Source organism: Bacillus rossius, chromosome 2, assembly GCF_032445375.1.
Source record: "Bacillus rossius redtenbacheri isolate Brsri chromosome 2, Brsri_v3, whole genome shotgun sequence".
Classification (NCBI taxonomy): Eukaryota; Metazoa; Arthropoda; class Insecta; order Phasmatodea; family Bacillidae; genus Bacillus; species Bacillus rossius.
In genome coordinates, this window is record NC_086331.1 from 61,750,493 (window position 1) to 61,771,265 (window position 20,773).

The following is a 20,773-nucleotide window of genomic DNA, read 5'->3' on the forward strand; positions in this document are numbered from 1 at the left end:
AAAATAATCAAGAGACCAAAACTACCTGAAGATACGTTGGGTGAGGGCTAACTGCTATGTTGGTGCATGGCCTAGTATATGGGACTGTCCAATTCGCGGACAAATGTTTTCTCGTTCTGCGCACATACGTCACTTAAGGAGTACCTACTACATGCGATATTGACTCTAATCTAGCATGAGTTTTAATGGTAGTTTGATAATATGAAATGAGAAAATGCTTAACTGTGTGTAATATGGTTTCCCAAATAACAGTGAAAGAACAAATGTGAATAAAATAAAGTATTGCACTTCCTTTTAAAACTATAAATTGGCAGAATTGAATGTATTCGCGCATAAAGACAAAGCAAGAAAGACAAAGTTTATGAATTGTAAAATTTAATTTTTTATAATAGCCGATCTCGAGAAAATGCATTTTTGTAGGCATAGGCTTAAACAGTTGACAATTTTTTTCTATAAATAAAGGTATTATTTTAAACTGGCTATCTAAACAATGTCCTTGTTACGAATTTATGATACAGATGCAAGTTCACTGTTAGATGGATTATATGTTTTGATGTTTACGACTTTTCAATTACCCACCAAGTGTATCTTATATTTCAAATGAAATTTTTATGTTTACTTGTAAGTAGTATAGCTTAGCTAGTCCGGCACCAGGATTCAGGATGTGGTTTGAAGATTGCCAAAGCCATCTGGATTGTGACGTTACGACGGCCATCTTGGATGACCTTGACCTTAACCAAAGACCTTTACCTTGACACTATCTTCAAAATTTGTCAAATTTTGCCAAAAATGACTCAAAATTTGCCCAAAATCCACCAAATTTTCCAGTATTTCGGAAAAACAATTCCGCCAAAAAATCCCAAAAAATGTCTATTTCGCGAAAAAAAATTCCTGTTTTAATGTTAATTTTCCCCTTTTATTCCTCAAAATTCGGAATTCTAAAAACCTCAAAAGACTTTTGCCTTAAAAAGAACCAAAATTCCGCACAGAAGCTTTAAGTCCGCATCTACAAGCCTCAAATAACCCTCTGGCGGCCATACTGGATGACAATGACCTTAAATGTAAACTTGAAACTATTTAATTTTTAACCAAAAAATTCCGAGAAAATTATAAAAAATATAAAACAAATATATTACGTACTTAAAATGTTTAGTTACTTTATCTATTTCGGTCCTCGGTTCCTTTCCCAAAAAGAGTAAACATGTAATTAATTAATAAGAATATAAAAATCTTAAAAACAATTCAATTTTAAAAAAATTAGAATAATCCTTGCTTATGTTACACCCGTCATCTTCAATTCTCAAGCGTTGCACTTTTCGTTATGAGTGTAATCTAGAAAATATGTATTTTTATGCTATAATTGTGAAAACTTTTAGAATTATTAAAAAAAATTAACAAAAATTTTAATAAATACATTCTGCAATTTTAGATTATGATGCCAAGTCCGCCATATTGAAAATCTGTAATTATTATCCAAAAAAATCGGAAAATATTTTATTTAAAAAATTGATTAAATTTTATTTTAAAAATTTATTTACGTCATGAAGCTATAAATCTTCGGTTCGAACCTAGTGAGGACAAATAAAAATGACAGATCCTTCCTCCACGAAAGCCAACGACAGACTGACCTCCCACCACTAATGCTAAGATATATATATCGCTGGCTAGTATGACGTCAAGTCCGCCATCTTGATTTCGTCTGCTTCAGGCTGGCATATTTTTTTCTTCTTCAAGATGCTGACATCTTGTTTTTTTCTGCTATAATGCACTACTGCCATGTTAGTTTAATTTTTACCCACTAGAGTGCAGTAATAAATTATTATTACTGTGACGCCCGCCATATTGTCGGCCGTCTCGGCCGACATTTTCAAATGTGTATTTATTAAGCTAGAAATTGGAGAAAAATTCCAAAAATCATTCAAAAAAATTACTCATTAAAATAATAATTGTTTCTATCTATTCCCATCCTTGGTTCTATACTTGATCGATGCAAAAAAAAAACATTTTTAGATTAAATTTATTTTAATAAATTATGTTAAAAATCCTAAAAAGCTACTTAAGTTCTTTATCTACCAGCATCCAGTAAGATGATAGTCACAATATCTTGGAAATTTCTACTGACCTAGAAATTCAAACAGAAATTCAAAAAAATCATAAAAAAATTCCCTTATAAAAATACCGATTGATTCGATTCTCTACCAGTGATAAGAGTAACTAAAACTATAAATCAAAAATATTCTGTTTCCCATTACCATTTGTAGAGTTAGTTATTATCGCTACGAAAAACGATTCTAAACAAGATACCTGTCCGACAATATAAATAATAGGTCTCTGTGCATAATTTGAAGGTGTAATTTTTCAATGCATTAAATAAATTGAAACCCGTATATATATAATGTCTACAGACCACGAGACCAAGTCATGTCATGCCATGTCATGTCATGACAGACGTTTAGGCCATACTTCTCCGAGCCACAATAACTTCTTCGCCTCATAGCTAATATTACATATTTCAAGCAGTCAAAACAAAATCTTAAAACTGTCAGACCTAAAGAATCGATAAAACCAATTAGAAGCAACTAGACAAATGGAATTACGCTTACTAAATGACCAAGAAACACATTATAATGATTTATAAAAACCAAGGAGTTTTAAACCAGTAAATATTCAGAGCTACTACAGGTTTGACTACAAACATTCAACGAAACGACACACATTCAACAAAAAACACACACAATACCCACAGTGGACACACAGTACACACAGTGAACACACAGTATACACATTAGACACACAGTACACACACAGTATACGCATGTGGATAACAGTACACACAGGACACGCAAGATAACAAAGTACACAAAATGAACACACAGAACACACACAGTACACGCAATGCACACACAGTAAACATACAGGACACGCAATTAACACACAGGAAATGCGATAAACACACAATATACACACTGTACACTCAATTGACTAATAGTACACACACAGGACACACAGTACACAGACAGGTCACGCAATAAACATAGTATACAAAATGGACACAAACAGTACACACCATGGACACACAATACACACACAGTACACACACGCAATGTACACACAGAATACCAACAGTACATACAACGAGCACACAGAACACACACAGGACATACAATGGACACACAGTACAAACACTGTACATGCAATGGACACACAATGGACACAAAGTACACACAATTAACACACAAACACACATACACACACAACACACACACATACACACAACACACATACACACACAACACACATACATACACACAACACACATACACACAACACACATACACACAACACACAGACACGCACAGGACACACATTTGACTAAAAGGAAGCTCATTTGGACGAAAATTTAAATTTGTGTGATATGATCTCATCAGTAAAATACGATAATACAAGCTTGACTAAGCACATTTAACGAAAAGGACGTAAATTTTCACGAACATACAATTCATTAGATGCGATTTCCGATTTACATTATATGATATGATGACTCCAACAGTCTATGGCTCTAACCGTCTATAGCACCAACAGTCTATGGCACCTACAGTCTTTTGGCTCCAAAAGTCATTGGCTCTAACAGTCATGACTCTAATAGTCATTGGCTCCATCAGTTTTTTCTCAACATTCTTAGGCTCTAAAAGTATTTGGTTTCCAAAAAATGTCTTTTGTCTCTAACAGTCGTAGTAGTATAGAAATGGGGCTACTGGGACTGGCTTCTGGCTGAGGAGCCTGAGGAGCCGACCGCCATCTTGGATTGTGACGTCACGGCGGCCATCTTGGATGGTTGTGACCTTGACCTTTGACCTTGACCCCGGCGGCCATTTTGGATCCGCCATCTTGGATCCACAATCTTGGATCCACCATTTTGGATGACGTCATTGTGTTCTAGAAAATTCCGACGATGTGTTATCCGCCATTTTGAATGATGAAGTCACCATTGCAATTTTCGTTACGGCCGCCATCTTTAACTTTTTTATTTATTATCCGATTTTAATGAAATTTTTTTTAAAAATTATAAAAAATCAAAATAATATAAATTTAATAAAATATTTATAAAAAACAAACATTAACGACTCGGAGTTTGGAGTCCTCGGTTCGAACCCGACGAGTGCAAATAAAATAAAAATGGCGACCGATCCTTCCCCCTAGGTGGGTGCTAGCAGACTGACCCCCGCCACTTTTACCAATGCATATACGAACTTACAATCCCTCCCCCTTCTAAAAAAAAAAATTATTTTTGTCACGCACACGACGCTCCGCCCCTCCCCCACCACCTCTTTTTATTTTTATTATTATTTTTCATCGTAATAACCACCCTCCACCACTACTCTAGTTTTTTTCCCTCCCTCCCTCACTTTACCATCATTCCCACCCCTACCCTCCTCCTCACCCCTATTCTACCTTTTAAAGTATAAATACCGGCTGCAGTACCCGGGAGCCGTCAGTTTTGCAGTCGCTCCCATCCTGAAGGAAAGACGATGTTTGCTTGTTGTGCGAGCGGAGCAAAGATCTTGTTGGCCATCTTAGCATATGGTAAAGTGCGCACGCTTGCGGCACTGGATAAGGAGACGGAGTTACCTTATCTACCAAAGGAGTTTCTCCTGGTATACGCCCCGTACGAGATAAGATACGTGTACAAGTTCCTGCCAGTGTACCTGCAGCTAGACCCAGACATCCAAGACTGTCTACCATGCACCGAGTGCGACAGAGGAAGCTCCAGCGTCCCCGACACACCGCACATGAAATCGTGGTGCAAGATGCGACGAGATGCGCGGCGGCGGCAGCATCAGCCTAGATCCTGAGCGCCGTGCCACAGTCGGCATCTAGGTACTACTCCAGCATTTCTGCAGAGCCAACACCTTAGCCACGTCACTCCAGCCTCGTCGTATGCGTAACTGTGAGTAATGACAATATGACACTCTTTCTTGTCAACGTCCAGTGTCTTACGTCCCATAAGGGGCCTGTAGTGAAGCAACTGTCCGTGACGTCCGTCATTGGCGGTGACGAAGTCAAGACTAGCGAATACATCTTTAAACCTCCATGCGTCTGGTCGGATTTGGACAGATTCTCTCAACGCGAGAACCGACGTCTGACCTATGAAGTGAACGGACTCTCGTGGAATGAAGGTGATGTGGACTATGAACAACTTACATCTGTGCTACGTGATCTCGTCGAGCCGGAAGACGACGTTGTTTACGTCCTTGGTAATGAACAGAAACGTATTGTGAGTGATTTGTGCAGTGCCAATGTAATTGACCTACGTAAACAAGGCAACTGTCCTGGCTTCAACAAACTGTTAAAAATGTACCGAAACCAAATTCAAAAGTGCGATAAATTTTATAATGGTTTCCACTGTGCACATTGTAATAGTCAGTTACTGAAACTGTGGCTCTATGAGCATCCTTATTACTACAGTGATGTTTAATTTTTTTTATTCCTTATTGCAATTGTAAATATTGTTTCCAATGTCATCGACTGATGTGAGGGGTGATGGAATTATGTAAATAAAAAAAATGATTACCAATGTATTTGTTTTATTCTTTTCGCCTTTATTTCATTGTATTTTTTTGTGATGTAAAGTCTATTAATTATACTCTTTCGAAAAAAAAATTAATATATAATAATCATTTTACATTATTTTCAGCAATGTACTTTAAAGCATAAATTATATAAAAAATAAGCAATTTAAAAATTAAGGGTATTAGTAGTATAGAAATAAAACTCAAAGTTCAAAAATTTTACAGATATATTTTCGTTAACATATACAATTAAATATATATCCATATTTTATTTGACATGTGTGAGAGTGTAGATTCGCAGGTCTCTCTCTCTTCCGAGCAGACCATTCTCGTCCCGCCGTCTCTCTCTCTCCATCTCACCAGCTCTCTCTCCATCCCAGCAACTGCTCACCTGCTAAATACTTAAACAGAATATTAGTCATTTTAAACAAAAAGCTTGCATCGCAGCTCTCTGTGTTCGGAACGGGCTGGAGACCGACACCGCTAAACAGGCTGGTCACGCACAAGCCCCTTGCCTCCATATGCAATATAGGTCACATATGTAGTCAAGTACTTATGAAAAACGTCTCTATTTAGCCGTGGCCCATTACAACGATGCAAGCCTACCAGAAAGAACTAGCATATGACACATTGACACAAAGCACGTGCTTAAATTATCATATGTCACATACAAATGCTGAAATTGACCAGTAACAACGATGTATCAACGCCGAAATCTTGCATGTCAACGACTGCGGAACCCAGCGGCGTAACAGTCCAGCGTTGACACACAACGCCGAAATCTTGCATGCCAACGACTGCGGAACCCAGCGGCGTAACAGTCCAGCGTTGACACCATCGACATGACACCATCGATGTAAGGAGCCCAACGTCATGACCCCATCGATGATAGGAGCCCACCGTAGTGACCCCATCATTAGGACACCATCGATGTTAGGAGCCCATCGTCTTGACACCATCGGCATAAGGAGCCCATCGATGCATAAAAAAAACGCATTGTTGTAAAAAAATGCATTGGTGTAAAAAACGCATCAGTGTAAAAAAACGCATTGGTGTAAAAAAAACGCATTGGTGTAAAAAACGCATCGGTGTAAAAAAACTCATCGGTGAAAAAAAACGCATTGGTGTAAAAAAACGCATCAGTGTAAAAAAAACGCATTGGTGTAAAAAAACGCATCAGTGTAAAAAAAAAATGTATTGCACCAAAATCAACGTAGGTGCATGAAACCACCACTTCCATCCCAACCAACCAACCAAAATATGTAGCACCACAAAACAACGAGGATGCAAAACACCACCACTGCCATCCCAACCAACCAACCAAAAAAATGCAATCTCCATCGTCGACCACAAATGCTATATCGCAGCGAAGCTGACAAATTCCAGTGACGCCAGTCGCCTAGTGAGCAGACGAGGATGCAAAACACCACCACTTCCATCCCAACCAACCAACCAAAAAATGTAGCACCACAAAACAATGAGGATGCAAAACACCACCACTTCCATCCCAACCAACCAACCAAAAAATGTAGCACCACAAAACAACGAGGATGCAAAACACCACCACTTCCATCCCAACCAACCAACCAAAAAACGTAGCACCACAAAACAACGAGGATGCAAAACACCACCACTTCCATCCCAACCAACCAACCAAAAAAACGTAGCATCGCAAACAACGAGGATGCAAAACACCACCACTTCCATCCCAACCAACCAACCAAAAAAACGTAGCATCGCAAACAACGAGGATGCAAAACACCACCACTTCCATCCCAACCAGCCAACCAAAAAACGTAGCATCGCAAACAACGAGGATGCAAAACACCACCACTTCCATCCCAACCAACCAACCAAAAAAACGTAGCATCGCAAACAACGAGGATGCAAAACACCACCACTTCCATCCCAACCAACCAACCAAAAAATTCTTGCACCACAAATCAACGTAGGTGCAAAACACCACCACTTCCATCCCAACCAACCAACCAAGAAAATGCTTGCACCACAAAACAACGAGGATGCAAAACACCACCACTGCCATCCCAACCAACCAACCAAAAAAAATGCAATCTCCATCGTCGACCACAAATGCTATATCGCAGCGAAGCTGACACATTCTAGTGACGTCAGTCGCCTAGTGAACAGACGAGGATGCAAAACACCACCACTTCCATCCCAACCAAATAAGCACCACGAATATTGTGGGTACATGAACAAAACAAATCGCACCACGAAACAGTGTGGGTGCAAAAAATTAAGGTAAAACAGCACCAGAAAACCATAAAAATGTAGGAGCAAAAAAAAAATCAATGAAAAAGATAGCACCACGAAACAGTGTGTGTGTGGGTGCATGAACAAAAAAAGAAAAAATAGCACCAGAAAACCAAAAAATCTAGGTGCAAAAAAAATTTAAAAAAAAAAAGAGCACCACGAAACAGTGTGGGTGCAACACAATTACAACGAGCGGACTCAGGAAACCAACGATGAAAAATCCAACGGTGAAGGCTATGTGCAACATCATCAACAGGTACATGAGTGGCTAGCAAGTGGCAAACACCGGCTCTGTGCTCGCACATTCCGGTTCAGATTCCCGTCAAGGTCATTTTCTCGGCTCCCACAGCAGCCTGGGACCCCGACAGAGAATCCTGTGCGAAACGTACGAGCACAGACGCAAGTTTCAACATTTCATGTTATAAGGTTTTTTATGTGAAGAAAAAAAATTCATTAAAAACCATTCAGTCTTTATAGCATTCTCATTCTTTCACGTATGTATATATTTCTATTCAGTCCATATATCCGTACGGTAATGTATGAATTCCATCTTCGCAAATAATTCTTTTGTCATCGTGCCATGATAGTGCTAATTTATTTGAGCATTCTGTATATAATATCATATTATGTGAACGTATGGACCGGACGTTTGCGCGCTTCTCCGTGTGCTGCTCCAGGACCTCGAGAAAATCTTCAAACGATATTTTATTTCTCACCACGCACTTCTGTATACCTTTGGCCCTTTTTGTGATATTACTATTGTATTTGTAGGTGTACAGTTTTGCCCTTAGGCCGACGAACTCCTCCATTGCCACTCCACTGCACTCGTCTTTGAACTTGCCTACTACCTTCTTGTTCGTAGGGGAGTAGCAGGGGTGGTCAATGGGATAGCTGCTGGTGTCAAACTCGTCCAGGAGCGCAGCATCGTCGGCCAGGTCCTGGTAGAAGTCGCGCGTCTTGATCTCGTATATGAAGCTGTCCGTGTCCATGTACGCCAGCGTGATGTCATCCTTATATTTTTCTTTCATTATGTCATAATGGAACCCATACATTAACGTCTTGGACAGGTCCAGGACCGCGAACCCCGCATATATTGGGCGGTCAAGAAAGATGGTTTCTTGCTGTAGTCTCACCAGCGTCAGAGACTCATCAAGGATGGTTCGGTTCTGGAACGCTGGCTTTGCCACAACTTTACGTAGCCTGCCTTCACTACATACAAGTTCCATACGCTGCCGACGAAATTTGTTCTCACAGAGTTTTCCAAAAGAAGAGTTGTTGGCAAGCTTAAAGAACTCCTTTTCAAAATCATTTGTAGCTGCCTGTCGTTTCAACGTATTTTTCGTAATAAATGGCTCCATCCAGGCACGCTACTTGAATTCGAGGACTCTGTGCACCTTCTTGAGTCTCAGTCCGTGCTGGATGGCCTGTTTCAGGTTTCTAAAATGAATTATATAATTTTCTTTGGATTCCAGTGTTGTGATTAATTTAGTTTGACGCGATCCGGGTGGGCACTGGCTGACGGGCAGGAATGGTAGATCTTTGTGGTCCTTGTGGAGGGCAGACGGATACTCCACATCAACTTCAAGGATGTAGCCCGTCTGCCCCTCGTCAGGTATCGACATCACGTCGATATCAGCGCCCACCCACTTGAAGCCGCTGACTGGAAGAGGCAACGACATGGCCCACCCATACAGATTGTTGGCGTCCAGGTACGCAACATGAGTTGATGGTTGGCTGGGATCGTAGGTATGGCGCAGGCAGATGTTGTTCGCCTTGCAGTGTCTCTTTATCACTTGCGCGACCCCACCCCTGATCCCAGCTTCGACGAACATGTACATATCGTAATCTATCATCAACTCAAGTCGTACCCCCGTCTGCCTCAACATTGCGTCGAACGCGAACCCTGGTGCGCTGACGTAATGGCTGCAGTCAAGGCCGTACGTCTGCAGGCACAGCCGACGAAAGTTTTCAAACACGTCAGTCAACAGCAGCACGTCCGTCTTGAGGTAGACGTCGCTGTAGTCGCCCAGGGTCACGCAGCCGAATGTTTCCCACACTGCCTTCGCATGTTCGTAATCATCATTAGTTATGTGCGAGTCATTCAATATATTATAAAAGTTATCTTGTGGTGGCAGTTGCGGCTCGTCCAGTTTCTCCCAGCTGGAAACATAGTCATACGAGAACACACCCTTCCTCGTGACGAGGGCCATTTCGTCACGAGTAAAAAATTTCATGGTGTCCGTGAATTGGTCGGCTGGCAGGTACGAGGCAAGGGACGCCAAACTGTGAGCCATGAACCTAAAAACTATCGACAAACTGCACTGAAAACTTGTCGCCCAGCTTCTTCGAGAAGGTAATCATTTTTTCCTGCGTGTGGGGGATGATGAATATTTCTTTATTGTCGTAGCCCAGTTTCTTGATGATGAACTTCTCATCATGGGCCAGATTGTGGAAGTAAACCACGAGTTTCTTGGGCCGCCTGCGCAGAAGATTGCAGCTGTTGCAGGCATCGCCAAGGTACTTCCCACTGAAGTGGTCATGGTCTCGCACCTTGTAATTACCCATGGTAAATACCGCATTGCAGTAGCAGCACTGATGGGCTGCGGCAATGCTGGCATACTCCTGTGCCGTCAGCGTCGTCATCGGCAGGCTCGTCTCGTAAATGTCCTTCACTTGGTTTCCGATTTCAACAATGGTCTCCACGAATTTCTTCTCAGCATCGGGACCCCTATATAGAATTGGTTCTTGCGGCAGCGAGGCGGTGAGCGTGGCTGGGATCACGCTATTGTCGACCTTTACATATATACAATAGCTGTATGCTTCATGTTTTTGGTATGCATGAGTGCTCGATTGCTTGGGGTCCGGCTGGCATGATGAGATGGGCACGAGCATAGCCTCAAAGTCTGCGTATGCAACAATGGGCATCTTGGACATGTGGTGATAGTTTTTGAATTCCAGGACTGGGGGCTGGCCGTTCTTGTCTGGCTTAGGCATCTCGACGCGCACAGGAGCATGGGTGTTGCAGAATTTCTTGTGCGTGTCGAGACACTGCTGCCCTGACAGTCCTGATTCACGTGGCAAATCATGATAATAAGAGAAGCATCTCTTGCAGACATGTATTTTCTCTTTGTGGGCAGTGATCTGAGGCCGAACGAGTCTTGAGAAATTTTTTATATAGCTGAAATGTGAATTCTTATCTTCGGACGTTAGCAACAGGAGGTCGAAATGATTACGTTTTTCCTCCTTCCCCACACGCACCGGCGCGATCTTGTTGGCTTCGTCAATGCTGTAGACGTTGACAGACACTTCTTTGTTGTTTCGCTCAAACACTTTGATTTGGTGGAGGGGGGTAGGGAACTCGAGTCCTGAAAAATCAAATTTTCCCTCCTGGTCGTGGTACCTCTTGTCCACACGTTCAGCATGTACCCCCTCCACATATCGCGCCAGTATGGCCCACTTGAAGCACTCGTTGTCTTTTATTTTCATGGGATTTATTACTGCTTTCCTGTTCTTGATGGCGGCAGGCAGGTCAATGTATGAGGAGACTCGAAGAGGGACAAGCCTGTTGAAGCGGAGCTGGATTCGCTTCACGACAGACAAGGTCTACCCGGATCCCTTGCTGACGTAGTCCTCCTCCTCCTTGCATATTTTCAGGATACTGTCATCAATTGCTTCCTCGATTTCGCTTACCTCATATATGGGAATATTTTTTGTCTTGAATGCTCTCTTGTCGACACCTTCATCGAAGGGAGCAGGCTTTGCATAGTCGCACTCGAGCCAGATATTGAATTTTACTGGACCATTTTCATTGACTTCATTGGTTATCTGATTTATTAGGTTATTCTTCATCTGGGCCATGTAAGTACAAATGTCTTTTGTCGCACCATTATTTTCTGCGACATACGTCTTCAGGTTGCGACGGAACGCAGTCTCCACCTCAACGAACCCGGTACCGCCTGCCTCCAAGTCTACCTGAGCCTGGTCAGGCGCTTGCGCCTCCAAAGTCTACTCGAGCCTGGTCGGGCACACTCGCCACGTATTGCGGACGAGTGCTGGGGCCGGGCTGTTGCAGGCCAGAGGGCGCGTCTACGCACCGTCTCTTGGGAGCCAGGCCCTTGCACGTCTTGATGTGCACAAACAGCGTATCTTTACGCATAAATTCTCCCTGACATGTAGTGCATGTAAATGTAATGCGGTCGGGATTGAATTGGCACTGGCTCTTTTCGTGGCATCTGGCATCATGGCTATATTTGAATTGCTGCCCGCAAAACTGGCATCTCGTGCCTGAGCTGTGCTCGACGGTGCCGCCACAAGTTGACAGATGACGGTTCAAATTATCCATTCGTGAAAATGACATGCCGCAAGTATGGCACTGGTTGTTAACAGTGCGGCCAGGATTAGCTGCACACACTTTCTCGTGCCGTCTGGCATTACGAGTAGAAGTAAAAAATTTGCCACAGAAAGCACACCCAAGCCCTGGTGGTGTTGGTGCACATACCTGTGCTGGCCCCGATGTCGAGGGCTGGAGGGCTCCCGATGTCGAAGGCTGGCCGGCTACCACGGGAACTCCAGATGCGGTCCTCTTCATGATGAAGTCTGTAACACCAACGGAAAAATTATAGCAACAAGAACATCATAATTATCACACACACACACACACACACGCGCGCGCGCGCAAACACATGCGCGCACAAAAACACATACACACAAACAAAATACACTTGCATAAAGAAAGCTACACGCACACAGAAACAACTACACACGCATGAAAAAAAATTAAATTCAACTCACCAGAAGAACACAGGAACGTCTCTGTGTGTACTGCACGCACGCACAGCGAGGAGGGCTGGAACGCCGTACAGCACACAGGAACCTGTAACATAGAAAAGAGACCACCTGGCTTAGCACTCGAAATTTTTTTTTTCAAGACAGCGCAAAGACACTGATGTCAATATTTTATGTTTTATGTACTGACCGGAAACGTGGCAGAACCGCACGGAACTCCAGATGGCAGACAGGCGTTCTCCAAGCAAATCACACTGGAGAGTAGCTCGACGCAAGGAGAAGCACTGAATACCTGCAACACATACAATATTTTTTACGTAAATGTACTACAATAGTAATTTACTCTTTTTTTTATTTATGTGAAAATATATTTCTGTATTTAGTTGTGATTGGATATTCTGTGTTTTATTAAGTATAAAAAAATTTCTATTTTTTTATGAAACAAAATATTTTTTCTATTTGATTATGAAACAAATTTATTTTTCTATTTGATTATGATAGCAAGTGCGCGTGCATCTGTTATTTTTTTTTTTTTGGGCCAGGCGAGGGGGGCAGGCAGGACGACTTGAACGCTCCATGCGGCGGTGCGCGGTAACTAGCCAGACGTAAGCCGCACGGCACGGCGGAAACATCGCTCCGTGCACCACGGGTGGAGGCTGAAGCAGGGATGGGGGAGGGCACGCTCTGCGCGCGCTGCCCCGTCGGTAGGACACGGGTGTGCACGGCATCCATCTTGTTGCAAGCTAATACGTTCATGCATGAATAATAACTAGCATGTATTCCAGGGAAAAAAATATTATTTCAAGATGCAATATACTGCAACTGATGGCTCTAATAATTTCGACAAGAAAAAAAAATTGTAATAATCACGACTGTAAAATATTAATACGGAACCTAACGCAAACGTAACATCTAAACCAGTACCACTCGCACACATCATCTAAACAGTACAAATCTTATACGTGAAAAAAGAATAAACACACTCGAAAAATTACGAGACGGAAATTGTAATAATTTCTAAAAATTTTTGGAAAACAGGCGGTTACTACTCCTCGTGCATACGCCTTGCTTCTTTTCTTTATTATTATTATTTCTACTCTCTCTCTGCCGGCCGGCTGGCCGGGGAGCCGGCGGGCTTCGCGTCAGCCGTGCGCGCTCACTCGGGTGTTATCACCACGTCAGGTACTAGCTGGCTCAGCAGCGGCCTTCACCCAGTGGCCAGCTGTTAGGCTTGCTGACTGAGTGAAGGACGTAGCGAAGGCGTACACACACACACGCAAGACCGTAATGTAAAAGTTAAAAAATTTCAAAGTTGAAAAATGTTCGGAAAAATTTCAAAGTTAAAATTTACGAAAAAATTTCAAAGTTGAAAACGATCGGAAATATTTCAAAGTTAAAATTTACGAAAATATTTCAAAGTTGAAAACGTTCGGAAAAATTTCAAAGTTAGAATTTACGAAAAAATTTCAAAGTTAAAATTTACGGAGAAGTTGTACTTACCAAACTGCTGGAGTTGTAGAGGCGGAAAGAGTCGCAACGAAGCCCAAACAGGAACATGCGGTGACGGCGGCAAGACCAAAAGTGAAGCCCCCGACGTCTCACACGACAATTTATAGGTAAATTCCCCCCTTGGTCACAGGCTCAAGCCAATCAGGATGCGTGGGGGCCGCTGCTATGTCAGGACGATTTTTGCAATCAGGGGGAGGGATGAGGGAAAAGTGGGAGGAGCGAATGTTGCGGGAATCAGGAGGGAGGCTGACAATCCCCGCCTAGGGCCGACGGCATGGTGGGGATATCCACTGGCCAACCAGATTCACTCAGCTCCTGGCAGCTGGAAGATTCACCATGATACTCGGTTGGCTCCAGACGAAATAATTACCTACTTATTGAAAATTTATATATATTATGAAACTTTATAGATTAGGTTATTTTCATCACTTTCATATTTACATATCTGACTGTAAAATATCATTTGTTTTTTTAATTTTATGATTACCTTTTCAATCCCACATTATTATTTTTTAAACGGAAGGATAAATAAATAAAAAGTCATTACAATAGTTTTTTGATTTTTTTATTACTTCAAAACATCTAGCAAGGCAGAGAGTACAGAACACAGGGCGGTACGAATGGTTTTTACAGAATCAAATTCGTAAAAGTCCGTAGCATTATCACTGTATATCTGAGGCGTATCGACGCTCAATCCACGTTTCTCTATGCTGCGGCGACGGGTTGCCGGTTCGAGTCTGGGAGAGGGCCGACGTCGAGTCCTAGTCTTAAGTTCAGGTCTGGACAGGTCGCTGCGCTTCGAAGCGACGAGTTTGGACAGGTCGCTGCATCTCGTAGACACGGGTTTGGACTGCTCACTGCAGCCCGGGGTGCCGGGGTCGATACCGCTACAGTCTTCTGGCGTGCAGTCGGATGTGTGTAGAGTTGTACCGAGAATTTCTTCCTTGGTGCATGGAAGAACGGTTGTTGGTCTGAGGTTAAACACGACGCACTTTTCCGCCCCGCAACAGTTTATTTGTTGTTGGGATGGCTCATAACTGTGTGGCGAATGAGCCATTAGGAAATGTAATACTCCACCGTAACATATTTCCGTATACGTGCGTAAATTTTCTTCTTCGTCCAGGAAAATGTATTCAATACAGCTGTAGTCTGGTTTCGCACTCAGGTACTCGGTTTCCGGCTGGAATGGCGTCATCGTGTCCGAACGGCAACTGATTGATAGAGCTTGATTGTCGAGCTATTTAAACTAAAATTACAATTCAGGTGTGCCAATATTTGGCAAAAAAAATCGGGTTTTCCAATATTTAAAAAAAAAAGTTATTCGCACTGCTGCGCGTGCCATTTCTGCATTAGCTGCGAGTTTGTGCAGGCACAGACACGTTCAAACTTGTCGTTTGGATGCTTGGCTTCGTACATTGCACAGAGTTTGCGCAGGGAAGGACAGCCGTAGTCGGTCTGTATATCTACGATTTCAGCTCCTCCGTCGTCACACAGTTCTCGTAGCCATTTCTTCTGTTCAGGTCCGGCAACGTATATTATTTCGTTTTGCAGTAGTAAATCTTGAAGTGTGTTTTTCACTTGGTGGTGCAGAATCTTTCCTTCGTCCCACTCTAGTCCGTGATAATATTTACATAGCCATTCGTTCGACCGTTTGCTTTTTTCGTCTAGTAGTTTCCACGGATATGGCGATCGGAAGCTGCGGGTTCGAGTCCGGCCGTCGTGAGTGACGCCAATTTTCTTGAGCACGAATCCGTTTTGGCTCTGGAAACCCTGCATATTACAGTACATCCTGAGGGCAACTGATGATGTAATGATACATGCAGACGCATTTATATCTAGTTCAATATTTTCACGAGACCTGAAAACGCGTCGTAATTAATTACTCTGTCATGTAGGATTAGACAGAACGCCGTTGTGAGTGGTGGTACGTCATCTTTCGTGGAAATTTCCAATCGACAATCAATCATAGAACTGCGAATCGATTCGTCTTGTTTGCTCACGTCAAATACGATTAGCGGAGCTAATGTTTTATAGGTGTCTGGACTCAGGATCGGGTGCGATTCTCGTCCGTGGTACGAAGATTGGAACTGCGTGTACATGTGATACGGCAAGGAAATACCGCCATTTACAAAATCAATGTTCATGTCCACGTACGGGTAACTTTCGCTGTTTAAAAATAATTTTACATTTTCCATAAAACAGTGGTCAAACACCGATCTGTCAGTCTTGAGGTTCATTTGTCTGTCTGTCTGCAAAGCTAATATTATATATCTAGGTTTTTCCGTACTGCTCGACGTCTTGACGACCCAGTGATTGCGTCTATTCTGGGTCAGTAAGGGGCACGTTATGAGATTCCAGCTCCTGAACGCAATTTCGACCGTCTTGTCCTTTTTGAGGTAACTTAAAAGTCTGACTCTTTCTTTCGTGCTGACTGTTATGTGCGGAACAAACCACTCGGTGCTCGTGACGGTGACTGCAACCGGCTGGGGGTCGTTTCCGGGTGCTCCCACAACAGCATTCAGGTGCGATGTCGCTAGAATTAACACGAGTTCTTGGCGGGCTTGAATTAATATTTTCTTGTAATCCTCCGCGAAGCCGAGAAGCATCGAAAGCGGTATGCTAACTTCGAATTTTCCAGATTCGTAGATGGGAATTTTGAAATCGGGTTCCATTCCAAAACCCGCGATTTTGGTCGCGCTCAGGTCGTTCGGTGTTAGAGACAGGTAATTTTTCATCGTGGCGGTAATGCCCAAGTCCATCGATTCATCGATCGCAATATTATTCAATTCGAAAATAACTCGTTCGAATAAATGCAATATTCCGTTTCGTCCGAAATATGCAGTTGTGGGATGTGTTCCGTCCGCCTTTGTCAACGTGCCTCTTATACGAATAAACGACTGGCAGGGTAGAGTGTAAACGTCTTGTTTCTGTATCGGGATGCGTATTTCCCTACCGGGCATATACGGCCCTTGGAGGTAGGAAGCGTAGCAGTGATATTCAAATTTATTTACATCGTCGCTAAACTGTGCTTTTTCTGACACGCTTAAATAATCTTCCATGCTTGTGAACTTTGTAGCCTAAACTGCGGACATACTTAATGTTATGAGGTGTTAACGCACCGCGACCTCGCAACAGACTGGTCCTGGGTTCGTGTCGCTTATTTGATTTATAGGTCTTGAAAGTCAGTCCCATCGCTTCAAGTGTAAACGTAGTGTAATTTCTTCGTTTCTAAAATTTACTAGTTTATCGTTTTGATCGACAATGTCCACTACCACTTCGTGTACTGTTTTGGCGAGCACAGGGGCGTAAATGATACTTTGCGGTACTTCGACCAGTTTATATCCGGGCGAAACCGTTGGCGAAAACTCGTGTACCATGTTGTTTAGTTTTCCGTCGAGGTACGTTCCACTTGCCAAATTACAGTTTATGCGTATTACATTTGTCGACATGATATTTACAGGTCGCGTGGAGACGTGCAAGGTCTTGGCTGCGTATATTTTCGGTTCGAATCCGAGCATGGTACCTATGGTGCCAGGTTTCGTAAAGTCGACATTTTCACTGCAGTAAAGTTCGCACTGTAGCGTGTTTGGATTATCTCGCAAATCGAAAATTGTGTTTGGAGACAGGGCTTGCTTGATGTAATTTGTAATATCGCTCAACTCGTATGCGCCGGTAGGTATGGCAACTTCCTGAGCTGTTGTTCCATCACTTTTCAGGAAGCACATTTTGCAGTTTTCCTCGTCGATATTAGGTATGGCATTATAAGTTTGAAAATCTACGAGTCCGATACACCATTCTCCGTTCAAGTCCAGCGGCGGGTAGAATGTGGCTCATAGCTGCGAGCTACGACCTGTCAATATGAGTGTTACGGACATGACTGATTGATTTTCGCTACTGTACGTTTATTTTATATAAGAAAAAATATACTTGTTTTATCATACTTCATATTTGGTCAGAAATCTCAAGCACAAGTGTCCGCAATTTGTTTGATTAGGCCTCTGTTCCGTTTCATAATTGTAAAACAACGTAGTGGTCCGACCCAGGTACCGCCTAAGTTCGGGCGGAGGGCGTAAATTACCAAAACTGTCGTAGTAAGTAGCTTTTTTTCCCGTCTTTACATAGGTCACCCAGTGCGTGCCGCGACCCACCGATGTGTCTAAATTAATTATGGCACACTCACGTGTGTTTGGCTTGCTGGGCAAAGTGTCTCGCATAAACACGCCACGGAAGTTTGGTATTTTAAGTTTGAGTGCGTACTTTATTAAATATACGTTGGTGAGCGGTCGTTTCGGTAGGGAACTTAGGATTTTCTCTTTACTCGTTTCTTTTTTTTCATGCCTCGACCTGCCTTGTGAGGTCGTAGGTACAGTCCTGCGCCGTTTTTTTTTTTACCTATGGCAATGGCTTCCATGCTTGAATTATGTCTACGTGCTTCTTTTAATTGATTTTTCTGGTTCTTGCTGGTGTTGACTGCTCTAGCGATATTTTCCGCGGCTGCTGCGATCCCTCCTAGTGCACCTATAGCAGGCACCAGCAGCGGTAAAAATCCACCCTTTTTCTTGTTCTTTCGTGTCATGCGCTTCTTGGCCTTGCGAGACCTGGTCTGGCGACGTGCACCCATTCCTAATTTCGTCTTTGCCTTCATGATTTTAGATATGCCCCAAGCTGCGATTTTCTCTCCTAGTCCCGCGTCCGGCGATTTGCTTATATCTTCGGCTTCCTGTGCCAATATCTGATCTGCTCTGTGCCTAGATTCCAGATCCTTGCTTAATGAATATGCGATATTGTGCTGCTTGCACTTTTCGTCCAGGGAATTAATTCCCACGTCACCGCGAGCTAACCTTTTCGCTAGTTTCGTGCCGGGGCCGCAAAATCTGTAGCCAGGAATGTGTAGCTCGAATGGTAGTTTGTTTATCAGCGAGTTTACGAGTCCCGCGCCAATGTGTTGTTTGTTCCTGCCTCTTCGAGACATTACATGCAACTGACCTAAAATCAATAAATACAATTGCTCTTATAGAATTCACGGCAGTACGATGGAGGTAGTCAAGCAGGATGTTTGTTTGCCAGTGTGCATTACGCAGGACGATGAAACTTTCGGTCGTGAATCACGACATGGTATATTATTACCGTCCACCGTACGTTGCATCATAGCGGGACCGTCAAACTGTGGCAAGACGTGTGTTTTACTGAGTTTACTGGAGGAGCCAAACGGTCTTCGGTTCGAGAACGTTTACTTGTATTCCAAGTCGTTGCAACAGCCAAAGTACCACCGCTTGGCCGCTGTTCTGCGCTCGGTGGATGGTCTGGAGTATTTTCCGTTTAGCGATAATGCGGATGTGGTGTCTACCGACGAAGCAAAGCCTAATTCCGTGTTTGTGTTCGATGATGTGGCTTGTGAGAAACAAGGCGTAATACAAGAGTACTTTTCCATGGGCAGACACGCCAAGGTAGACTGCGTATACCTGTGTCAGACGTACGGTAGAATACCCAAACATTTGCTGCGAGATAATGCGAATGTCATAGTTTTGTTTCGCATGGACGAACTTAATTTACGCCACGCTTACGACGATCACGTAAACACCGACATGTCGTTTCAGGAATTTAAAGACATGTGTTCCTTGTGTTGGAAAGACGAACACGGATTCCTAGTCATAGTCAAAGACTGGCCTCTATATAAGGGAAGGTACAGACAGGGTTTCGATCAGTTTATCGTCAAACATGAATCTTGCATTTCTAAATTTGGACGTAGCAGTCGAGCTCCGCATACCGAACTATGCACCGTGAAACACGATGCTGAAATACGTAAATACATTTCGCTACTTGGCCAAGAAATAAAACGAGCAAAAGACGAAATAATAGTGTACCTCGTAGCCATAGACCAGCGCGTGGAAGCTTCGGATTCTCGAATTCGCGACATGATCGAAGTTTCGAATGCACAAAGACGCGACGACCTAAAGTCGCTTCTGTCAAAACTTAATTCACGTCTGGTGTCTAAAGGTGCTTCGAAATAAACAGTATGGATGTTAACACCGATTTGGCTAAGCAACTGCACGATGTCATCGAGGCCATACGAACAAAGTACTTGCTCGCCAAGCAACATAGATTAAGCGACGAGGTTCGAAGAGAGGAAAAATTGAAGCCCTTGAGTGCGCGTCTGGATAGTTTCATTGCCAGGTGAGGGGTCGTCGAAAACGAGAAACCGACTAAAATCGAAATAAAAGAAGAGCCGCAAACTACGTCCACGGGCAAACGAAAGCGAAGTCCACAATTAACAGACGATTCCAACGTATCTACTAGCGAAGACGAAGTTCGTGTCGGTCGAACTCTTAGGAAGAAACCTCGAAATAAAAAAGGTCTCGAGTACCTGGCCTCCTCTGTGCCTCGAAACAGCGACGCGACGTATGGCGTGCATAAACGAGGTAGTAAATGGGTCCTTGGTTCGAAGGAAGTACATTTCGTGTCCGGCGATAATATTGAATGTGGAAAAGAGGTGATAAAATTTACTCGCGGATAATACGAACTTTTGTTTCGTAAAAAAACGCGGCGATATTCAGAGGTGGATTTGCGAAAATATAGAAGATTGCTAGATGCTTCCAACGCCGTTTACGCGAAAAATGACCCGAAAACGGGTCGAT

General features: G+C 43.0%; 1 protein-coding gene across 2 annotated transcripts; it reads right to left on the bottom strand.

The window, feature by feature from the left end:
• Nucleotides 1-7,777: 7,777 nt before the first annotated feature.
• LOC134529321 (uncharacterized) lies at nucleotides 7,778-12,981 on the bottom strand. Of its 2 annotated transcripts, none has more exons than XM_063363263.1 (3): nucleotides 12,820-12,981; nucleotides 12,636-12,717; nucleotides 7,778-12,440 (listed from the first exon to the last, which is right to left on the bottom strand). In XM_063363263.1, the coding sequence occupies exon 3, from the start codon at nucleotides 10,136-10,138 to the stop codon at nucleotides 9,212-9,214; it is 927 nt and encodes a 308-aa protein (XP_063219333.1). In that variant the 5' UTR covers nucleotides 10,139-12,440; nucleotides 12,636-12,717; nucleotides 12,820-12,981; the 3' UTR covers nucleotides 7,778-9,211. The 2 variants fall into 2 exon arrangements, with proteins under 2 accessions (XP_063219333.1, XP_063219332.1); XM_063363262.1 differs by having other exon boundaries at nucleotides 7,779-12,440.
• Between the last annotated feature and the right edge of the window lie 7,792 nt (nucleotides 12,982-20,773).

Excerpts from the sequence above, each read along its gene's own strand:
- LOC134529321 (XM_063363262.1), bottom strand. The coding sequence starts at position 11,330 with ATGAAAATAAAAGACAACGAGTGCTTCAAGTGGGCCATACTGGCGCGA.